This window comes from Chrysemys picta, chromosome 2 (assembly GCF_011386835.1).
Source record: "Chrysemys picta bellii isolate R12L10 chromosome 2, ASM1138683v2, whole genome shotgun sequence".
Classification (NCBI taxonomy): Eukaryota; Metazoa; Chordata; order Testudines; family Emydidae; genus Chrysemys; species Chrysemys picta.
In genome coordinates, this window is record NC_088792.1 from 59872300 (window position 1) to 59883078 (window position 10779).

A 10779-nucleotide genomic window follows, 5' to 3' on the forward strand; every position below is an offset into this window, starting at 1 on the left:
CTATTTGTTGCTAAACTGTATCTTCTCCTTCAAGGATAAGATGTTTTTGCCTACTGTTTGTTCAAGAACAGTAACATACAGACGTGACAAACCAGAAGAAATAAATATCGACATCAGCAAGTTACGATTAAATGAAACTTTCAAGTGCGAGTTCTGAAGACTGTTTTCTGCAAATCTCTATTTCCATCATTTTCTAATTTTAAAAAGCTATCTTATTTTTACTGTGTAAGAGTCTTGACTGATGCTATTTGTTTTTGTGGCATGCATTTTTTGAATACTGTAACAAACCAACATGTAAGCATGGTCACATAATGTGACTACGTTTGAAGTTATGGCTGCTGTATTTTATGAAAGAGAAATGTGCATTACTACTGTTCAAGACCATTAGTGTTGGTGTAGCACTTTAATGTAAAATAATTTATTTAGTTATGGCATAGAATGTAGATATGAACAGGGGGGACAAAGCACTGATCTCACTTTACATGTAGCTAGTATTGATGTGCGCTGTGGGAATGGGCAAAACTGTGATTAAAATATTAACATTCCTATACATTATGGCAATAGATGGCGCTATTGGAGTACTTGTACATGTAGAAATGATACTTCTTAAAACATTTATGGTTTTCCTTTCAAAGTTCCACTTGTCTGCTTTGACATCAGTTTATCTTCTTATAGTTACTTATCAAAAATAACTGGATTAATGAGTGCTTAGTTACTACTGGTATTTTTAAATATCTACAGATTATAATGTCACTTAAACAGGATTTATTCTTCATATGTGATAAAGTGTATACATTTTAGTATTCCCTTCGTTCCAAAATAGAGACTTTTATATATATTTTAAGATATGTGAAAACTGAGTCAGTATAAAAAGGGGAAAGGGGGGGGAGAGTTATTCTAGTGTGGTTTTGTTTTTTGTTTTAGCTGACTGGAATACGCTACATAATAATTAAACACACTGGCTAAATTCAGCTCTGGGGTTGGCAAGAGGAGCTGCACTGAAGTCAGCTGAATTACAACAGGGCTGTATTTGGTCTGCTAGCTACAGTCCAGTGTTTTGCCGAATAAGGGCTCTCTTCTTGTTAAATATCTGATATGCCTGATTTTTCCACATCTGCTACTTTTTAGCTGAGAGAATCAGTTTGCATGAATCCTTTATTTAACCACCTAAATTGCGGGGATATGTATCCAGTAGGATGTGAAGGTGTCAACTTCAGAAGAAGAAAAAGAATACAGAAAAAAAGGAGAGGAATTTTCCCATGAGAACTAGTTGAATTGACCAATGTAGATTCAAATTCTGCCTTCAGAAGTTGGCAAGATCCTTCCTAGATTCAATGGGACCAATATGGATGCATCTGAGGGCAGAATTTGTGCCACAGAATAAATTGTGTAAAGATACTCCGCTTCTCCATAAAACAAACTCTGCAACAATGGAGGCTGTCGTATTGTTGCTATATGCCATATAAAGTGCACAGCTAGTAGTCAGACTGACTTTTTTACATTGTCATAAAGTTAGGAAGTCCTGGTAACCCTCTTTGAAATATGCACTAAAATTTAGTTGGCAAAAAATTCTCTGACATGACATATGTTATCAGTGCTAAATACTGATACTCAATACTAATCTGTGCCTTTTGCAGAGAGTATTTGTTTCACTGAAACAAGGGGGAAATGTCTTTATTTAAAAAAAAAGGCAGAATAGACATGGTTGAGATACTTATAAGAAATGAGAAAAATGAATTCTCCCAGTTCTGCATTCCTTCTGTACAAGTAAGTCCCACTGAAATCTGGGAATGATGTGCATGTGAGAGGAATGCAGGATTTGGAATAGATAATCAGCTTTATGGGTTGTGTTTCACAGACAGCATTCCCAAATACACTGATCAAATGGAGGTTTGAAAAAAAAATCCTACGAAGACAATGGCTCAAAATTTCCATTGTCATTGTTCTAACAGCTCTAGATATCAGTGGTAGTCACTACATACTTCCCCCTAATAAGCCACCTTTTAAACTCCTCTATTAAGTATTTCTATGTCACACATCACAGTAGTATTTGAACTTCAGTTCAGACAACTTAAAAACATCTCGCTAGAAATTGGAATACATTACACTGATTTTAATTGTGTTCATGATAACCTTCATTTTTATTTGTTAATTATTGATTATTGAAAAGTATACTACAGTGAATCAGTTCAACTTTATACTGTATTTAACTTGAATTATTTTTCTTTATACTGCACAGTGTGGGACTCAGTCCTTCTCCCATGGAAGTTAATGGGATGATTACCATTGACTTTACTGGGAACAGAATAAAGGCCCATGTGAAATAAGCATACTTAATATTGTTCTGGTCACAACTTGTTAAAGAGAGGAGGAAACAGGGTACTGTCTGGATATCAGTAACTGTTTATTTAATTGAAAGATTCCATGTGCTTCACAAAAGATACGAACCTATTCTTTAAATAATGGAATATGATTTTTAACCTAATTCTCTTGGAATGAAATACAATAGCCCTTAAGACAACATATAGTTAAGTGATATAATTGGTAAAAATAACTTATAACTGTTTAAAATAACTTCTCTTCATTGTTCACAAGTGTCAAATTCTCGAACAGAAATGGAGTTGGGGACTTCATATACAGGAGAGAAAGGGGTCTTTATGGTAACATCTCCCCCCTACCTCCAAAATACATCCTATCACTGTTTCTCTCCTTCTGTTGCACTTTGTTGGAACTCCAGCTCTACTCAAATGGGGACATGGCCAGCATGTTGCCATCAGAGCAGCTGCTCAATGCATTATATTCCACTCGGGTCAGTGGAACTTCGCAACATAAATTTAATTGTAAGCTGCTGCTGTCCTGAGTAGTTGTAACTCCCCCTTCCACTGCGTTAATGTACCATGGAGGAGGTTACGAGCGGGCTACTGACAAAGAATTAACTGCTAGCAATGCAGAAGGCCAAGAGCTAATCTTTAGAAGGTCAGACAGAACAAGAGCCTCAAGATGGTGCCTGATTCTCATTGATGGCTGCCATGCATGAGAAACTGTGGCCTTGCCTGCTAGCTGTTCCCCTTGGCCACTGGCCCTGCTTTTCAGAAGGGATGGTGCAGAGGAGGAATGACCCAACAAAAGCCTCACAATGGTGGGGATCTGTGCTCCCATTTGCACATAACCTTAAATGAGAAAGCACTTAGTCCATAATTCACAAGAAATTTGATCAGCACTTACGGTACTGTGGCTGTGCTTTGTGTAGCAGTTAGTGTGTGAGCTACTGTAAACAAGTTCGTTCTACATAGTTCATATCACGATTTCTTCTCTCTATATTGTGCCTCTAAGATGTTCCCTCCAAACAAAAAATATAACATTTGGCCTCAACAAAAGTCACTACAGGCTTATGGAAGAAAGTTAAGCCCACTGAAAAATGAAACATTTCAAATAATTTGACAGTAGGCCAGCTCCAAAATATGGAACACTTCATTAAAGAAATACACACAGGTACTATATTTGTATTGTTAACTGGTCATTTGGGGATCTTTTTATTTTATTTGTTTTATTTTATGCTCCATAAGCACAATATTTACATGAGCATCTGCAGAAAAATTGTTGTTCCTTGTTTAAACATCTCTATGAATGGTTTCATTATTCTAGTTCTTAAACTAGATACTTGAGCGTAGAGAGGGCTGAATCCTATTCATCTCTAACTACGTGTTCGTGTATATTTTAGAAAGGACAGATGCTTATGCAGTAAATATGTGCACATTACTTCTGATTTAAAAAAAAACACTCATAGAATTACAGTGACTCAGTGTCAATTACTTCCAACCTCTATGAATACATTTATTATAGTGTCACAAATGAGTATGGGGAAATGGTTTGTTCATTCAGAAAATGTGCATGTGATGTATGTGGAATTTTCATTGTGACAGATTGAAATACTCCCATATATTCACAAGCGGTGTTTAACGTGGACCTTCAAAAGAAATCACATTTGTCTAGACATACTTTACATGTTATCAGTTATTTGAATTATATTAATTTTTTTCAGTGTGAGGCTCGAAAATCTCCTATGTAAAGTATGGTTTTGTATTAGAAGAAATAATTTGCTGTAGGTGGTAAAATATTCTGATACCCTTGGTTTCTCAAGTCACACAGGGGAATTAGTTCTTTTTTTCCATACATGGGTGTGATTGTGACTGTGTTGTTAACTACGACAGTGAACCTGTGAAACTTACTTTCAGGCAACACCTACTCTTCCAACTAGCCATGTTGGGTTTTATGATGCCCTTTAAGGCACAGCTCGGGGTTGAGGGATGTGCAGAAATATACTGCCTTAGGAGGGGCTTGACGAGGCACAATGTCTAAAGCAGGCAGAATGCATCCAAGAGCTCTGGGGAGCGAGGTTTGAGTGCACTCCTTGAAGAGAGTACAGTATCCATCCTCTGCGCCCAACCTGTTCTGCTAGCCAGCGCAGGGAACCATGTCCCTTCCCAGATACTTTGAAGAGGTTAGACTGGCAGAGGCACTCACAAGATATTCCTTGTGCATAGGGCCATTTTGTGTCCAGCCCCTGCATAGATGAGGAGGCTGTTTGCACCCTCTGTACCTAACCCTGTTCCCTGATGTAAACACAAAGGGCAATGTTGGCAACTGACTAAGAGGGACTACTTGATGTAGGGTTGTAGAACTGGACCCTATGAGCCTCAATTGAAGCCCATTGAAGTCAGTGGGAATTTTTTCATTGACGTCAGTGGGCTTTGGAGCAGGCCCTAAGTAAGCAGTACAATTCACAGTTAGAAAAATGCACTTCTGAATGATACATCCGCTTTGATTTTTAGTTGGAAATGCCAAAGTGTAGAGCAAGAAATTTTATTGATTCACTGCACTATATTTATCAAACCGTCCAATCACATTAGAAATGAAATGTATCCGTAGCATTTATGCCATGCATTTGAAATCTAAAAATAAGATTTACATGGTAAACAATAATGAAGCAGTAGTTAGGAAGAATGTTACTGTTTTTAGCTATTGCTCTATACCCAGAACTCTGATAGAAGTCCAGGGAAATTTGAGTGTACTATACATTGATGTCAGCAATAGGTTAAAATTACCTAGCAGGAATAATTTGTATATAATGGGACAAATCAGTGCAGTTGCACAGAGTGCAAGCTAGCTTAGAATTAGAGCCCAGTATATTTTAATGTTGTTCAAGATGATTCTTTCTGAAAATAAATGTCCAGGAAGTTCTTTTGCTTTAGAAATTCCTCTTCAGCTACCATTTCCTCTTCGTTTTATTTTTCTGTTGCACACTCTTGAAACAAGGTACGTAGTTAGGAAAAAATGAGTAAAATGTCTGGCATATGTTGATGTGAGTTGAAATCCTGTCCTCTTTCAAGCCAATGGGAGTTTTCATTGTGGCCACAGCTTCACCCGAGCCACCTTCCTTTTTTTCCTGTTTGCAAACACATTCGTGTTAGACACATTCACTGTGCTGAGATCTATTTCACACTTACTACTACTGTTTTCAAAAAATAAAACTACTTTAAAGTGTCTCATTTAGCAAAGTAGGGAGAAAATGACTAATATAATATGGGGGTTATCTTCATGTTTAATGTGCTGCCTTTTGTTTAAAAAAAGTATGTGGATATATAATGATTCTTTAGATTTAAAAAGTTTGATACATAGAACATTTTAGAAAGGGAAGCAGGTTTTTAATATATTTGTAACTCTTATTGTTCATTTCCAGCTTGAAATGACATTTTTAAAATGAATCACTACTTAAATTTGTCTGAAAATGTTCTGACTATTATCTTTAAAATAATATACTTTTGTAGCTGGTTATTCATTTCAGTTGACTACTAACTTCTATTTTGATTATATTTATTAATGAATTGACACTGTAGTGTACTGTGAGATGTTTATTTTTCTATCAGAGCTGTAACAGCTATGACATAGCATTAAGTTAATGCAACGTTATTGTACTTGCTCTCTAAAAAAATAAAAAAGCAGTATTTCATCCCTGTGGAGTGTCATGTTTTGTAATACGCTTGTATTTTATCATTGACGCTTTAAAAAAATGTTTGTTATCCTCACTATCACACTTCCTCTAGGAATATAAAGGTAGTTCATTAGTGTGTAGGACTATGTTAAGGAAAGAGGAGTTTGCTTAAAACTGATCTATGATGTAATAGGACTGTATAAGGAGTGCTGGATGAAAATCTCAAGAAGCATGATTATTAGGTTTAGGTAAACATATGAAAGCATATGATGGTCCAGAACTCTGTCTGACACTGTAGCTAGGAATTTATCAGCAAACATATGGGCAGCATTGAGTATGTCGGAATAGTATCTGACTCCCCTTTGGGCATGTCTACGCTGCATCTGGAAGTGAGCCTTCCTGACTTGTGCTAGTAGCGCTCCTGCTAGTGCTCTAAAAATAGCTTTGTAGACAGTGCTTTGAGGTTGCAGAGCCTCAGCTCCAGCCTGAGCTGCGAGGTCTACACGTGTATTTTTAGAGCACTAGCATGAGACCCACTGGCACAAGTCTGTGGACCTGGGCTGGGAAGCTCACTAGCAGATGCAGTGTAGACATGCCCTTCGAAACATTGCTGAGACACTACTCAGTAAACTGTCTCTGAACCTCAGAGGAGTGTAACATAGCATAGCTGAGCGCATGAAGGCATGATTTGAATATTAATACGTGGCTAAAAATATTCCTCCTCCCTCTCTCTACACATTGTTCCTACTCTGGGTAAGAATTGGCTTGTTGGGGTTGGCTTGGAATAGAGTTGTACTTTTGAGCATACATCTGTACCCTCATAGGACACAGTTATGCTGCTTTTCTAACACTGGCCAAAATGGTGTCTGTAAATTGTGAAAAGGACATGCACTTCGTTCTTGTGTTGATTCTGGTCATAATGGTTTCCCTACAAAATTCTAGGCCAAACCGTTGACATGAAAAGGACGTCTATGCTTTAAGAACATACCTGATCAACTACAGAGACCGACAGGGGGCCAAGAAAATCTAAAGGAGCAGAGCTGTTTTCAAAACTTGCCTATGATGTGACCACCAAAATTACCCTTTTTAGCTCTGTTTTGTTTCACATAATCACTTCCTAGCCCTTAGTCATTCTTTCATCATGACCATACATTGCTAATTCTAGCAAGAACTGTTTTTGTTTAATTGAAAATAGCACAACAGTGCTGGGACAAGAATTAGCATTCAAGTAAGGGCTGCTGTGTTCATGACAATCTGTATGTCACTTACATGAGCCCTTGGACTCAGCAACGCAAGAGAGAAACCTTGGAAATGACATAGGGCAACACAAGAAGAGAATGTTCTAAATGTTAAGAAAAGGAAAAATGTATCATTTTACCTCTTTTTTTTCTTTCAAAAGTTAGAACGATGACCACAATTTTCATAATTTCAGTGGAAGAGGACGAAGTTGAGGAACTGTTAGAGGCAAAGTATGAGCTATAGCAAATAAACGTATGCCCCTACAAAGCCCTCTCCCCATTAACGACAGTGGTCCTGGTACCAAACTATGTGGTGCATCTCCCAGTACCATCATTCCCCGTTGTGGAATGATGGTAAATGAGCTTTATGAAGCCTTTCTCTTTTTCCACATAGGATGTGAAATGCAGCTATTAAATTGGACTATTACGCAGTTATTTGTCTACATAGTGATAGTTTTTGGCACCATTGTAGCATATAATGTCTTATAATTATTCACGTCATTCACCTCATTGCATAGTCCTATTTTCTTGAAAAATAAAAATTCATCAAATGGCAGTGCTTCCAGCAACACTGTAGAAATCTTCATGGGGCAAAGCGTGTTACTAAATTTAATTAATCTCATATGAGCAATTCGATGCTGAATAGTAGTGACCTAGTTCACATGGAATTTAAGTACCTTAACTTGCCAAATTCTTTCTTTTTATTTGATCAGTACCTGGTTACTATGTCTCTTAGCATTATGCGTGTGTTTGCCAGCAAATTGAAGCCTGCAGTGGCCTTTGAGATAAAGGAATTGTTATTCTTTTGCAAACTTAGGCAGTGTTATAATTTTGTTATGACTACAGTGCCTGGATTACTGCAGTTATATCCAAAGTAAAATCACAAGTGAACTCATAACTAGGTATCCCTGAAACATCCAAAATAAACTCTAAGTGGATCAGAAATCTCAGTAAACCCAATGATTGTGGTACAAAGTAAAACTATTAAATAAAGTGGTTTTTTCTAAAATTAAATCACTGTGAAATGTCTTTTTGGCTGATTATAATATCCTTTAAAATATGCAGATTAATATAGACCAATAAAATATTTCACCTTCCTATAGCACCTTTCATCATACAGGATCCCAAAGCACTTCACTCTTCATAGAACAGTAGGGTCCAAAACACTGTAGCTTATATTAGTGATTCTGTACCGAGAAATGGATAGGCGAGAAAAAGAAAAAAACCCAGAGTGTTGCTGGTGCTCACGTGAAGAGCAAATCTCATCCCCATGCAAGAAGGCCCTTAGAAGATTCTCTGCAGTCCAAACCACTGAGGCTTCATAAAGGAATTAACTTGGGGCTAAAGTGTGGAGGCCCTTGCAAGGTGAGGCAATACCATCCTAAATACAAATCTTAATCAATATATTTCCACTTTTGTTTTACTTTGAGCATGAAAACAATGGGAAGGGGCAGCTGAGGGCTTGCATTTACAAAAGTCTGCTTAAAGGGCCAAATCCTGTCCATTTGAAGAAATAAGTAAATTCCACACAATGACATCTAAAACAGGAGACCATATTCTGCTGATAGGCATCCCTCTAACTTCAATGGGAATTGCACGTGCATAGCTGAAGCCATGGTTTGGCCCATAGTGTTCTCCTAAAAGCTAGCCAGCTCTTTATTTTGCATGTTTTTCTCTTAACATACATCATTTTGCCTCCCAGAGGTGCCAGTGTTGTTTCATCTGGTGAAATTACAGTGATATAATCAGCCTTATTGAGAACATCTTTGAAGTATAATTATTATCATTATTATTTTCTGCAGAAATACCTAGGTCCCAATGGATAATCAGAAATACAACTCCACAGGCTCATCTCCAGCCAAAAACATTACACATCAAAATAAGACCAAATGTTATTTGCTCCAATTCCAGCCATCGGTAGCCAGCCGTGCGTGTAGCTCACCCTTCTCATAAATAAGGTCTTGCCTGCACTGGAGATGTGTCCTTATTTCAGCCACCAGTGGCCAGCCACCTATATAGTTGGTCAGTTTCAGCAAGGGTAAGTGCCACTGGTGCAAATAGTGGCTTTGCTTGTCTCCAATGTAGGGAGTTTACACCAATTCACTTTTATTTGTGGCTGGCCACTAGTGGCTGAAATCAGGACAGATCTCCAGTGTAGACAAGGCCCAGAAAGAGTACACTGGGCTACACTGATTAGGGTCTGGTTTTGTATCTGTCAGGAATGCTATATGTATCACTTTAAGAAGTTTATATATACACACATATGAGAATATGTAGGAAATGTTTCTCTGTAATAGTGCAAAGTTTTCCAGCAGGTCTGGAATTGCCAAATAGCTCTGAGGATAAATCGCATAATATTTGCCCTTCGATCACATGAGACACTTCACTTATGCAGCCCCTCCCAACTGAGTCTCTATACAAACAAGGTAATTTCTATTGCCATCTTCAGCAACAATAAAAACAAATCTGTAGGATTTTACTCGGCTGCTTGCCATTTTTATTGAAATTACATCTAGCAGCTAAATCTTTGTAAAGCTGCAATTTCACTACTATTACTTTTTATTATTTGTATTAGGGCAGGTACTAGACAATATCCACATATGCAAGGTCAAGCAGGCTTTTGCCTCTTACTAGATTGGCTGCAAATATAATTTATAATAAATAAATACGGATTCCCAAATTTTCAGAGGGTAATAGTGCTTGCTTAGGCATGGTCCCCACACAAAAATTATGGCACTATAACTTTGCTGGTTTGGGGGGGAAAGAGGGGATTTTATTTATCTATTTATTTATACTTTATTTGACAAATATAACTATGCTGCTATAAGCCCTACTGTGGATGCATTATACCATTACGTCTTGTTGCACCACCTGAACCAGAGTAAGTTTTTCTCAGATTTTTAAGGCCAGAAGGGAGCATTAGATCATCCAGTTTCAGTCTGACCTGTATAACATAGGCCATTAAATTTCACCCAGTTACCCCTATATTCAGCCCAATAGCTTGTCTCTGACCAATGCACATCCTCCAGAAAGGCATCCAGTCCTGATTTGAAGACCTCAAAAGATGGGGAATCCATCATTTCCCTGAGTTAATCACCGTCACTGTTAAAAACGCCTTCTTCTTCGAGTGTCGTGGGTGTTCCACTCTAGGAGTACGTCTACACTACCCGCCGGATCGGTGAGTAGTGATCGATCTATCAGGAATTGATTTATCATGTCTAGTGTAGATGCGATAAATCGATCCCCGATCGCTCTGCCGTCGACTCCGGAAGTCCACTACGGCAAGAGGCGGAAGCGGAGTTGAGGGGGGGTGCAGCAGCCATCGATCCCGCGCCGCAAGGACACAAAGTAAGTGATTCTAAGTCGATCTAAGATACGTCAACTTCAGCTACACTATTCTCATAGCTGATGTTGCGTATCTTAGATCAATTCCCCCCCTCGCCCCTCAGTGTAGACCGGGCCTAGGTGACGGTGCGTCCTGGAGCCATTGATCGGAGATCTTCGGTAGCAGTGCCTGGTCGGGACGCACGTGCTCAGTTTGTATCTCCC

General features: G+C 38.2%; 1 protein-coding gene across 3 annotated transcripts in view; it reads left to right on the forward strand.

Annotated features, from left to right (window-relative positions):
* Positions 1–6010, forward strand: part of ITGB8 (integrin subunit beta 8) — a 73126-nt gene extending 67116 nt beyond the window's left edge. For all 3 annotated transcript variants that reach the window (XM_042856359.2, XM_005303147.4, XM_005303148.3), the window contains exon 14: positions 35–6010. In XM_042856359.2, coding sequence (XP_042712293.1) covers positions 35–157 — 123 coding nt within the window. In that variant the 3' untranslated portion in view covers positions 158–6010. The remainder of the gene's footprint in view (positions 1–34) is intronic.
* Positions 6011–10779: the final 4769 nt, after the last annotated feature.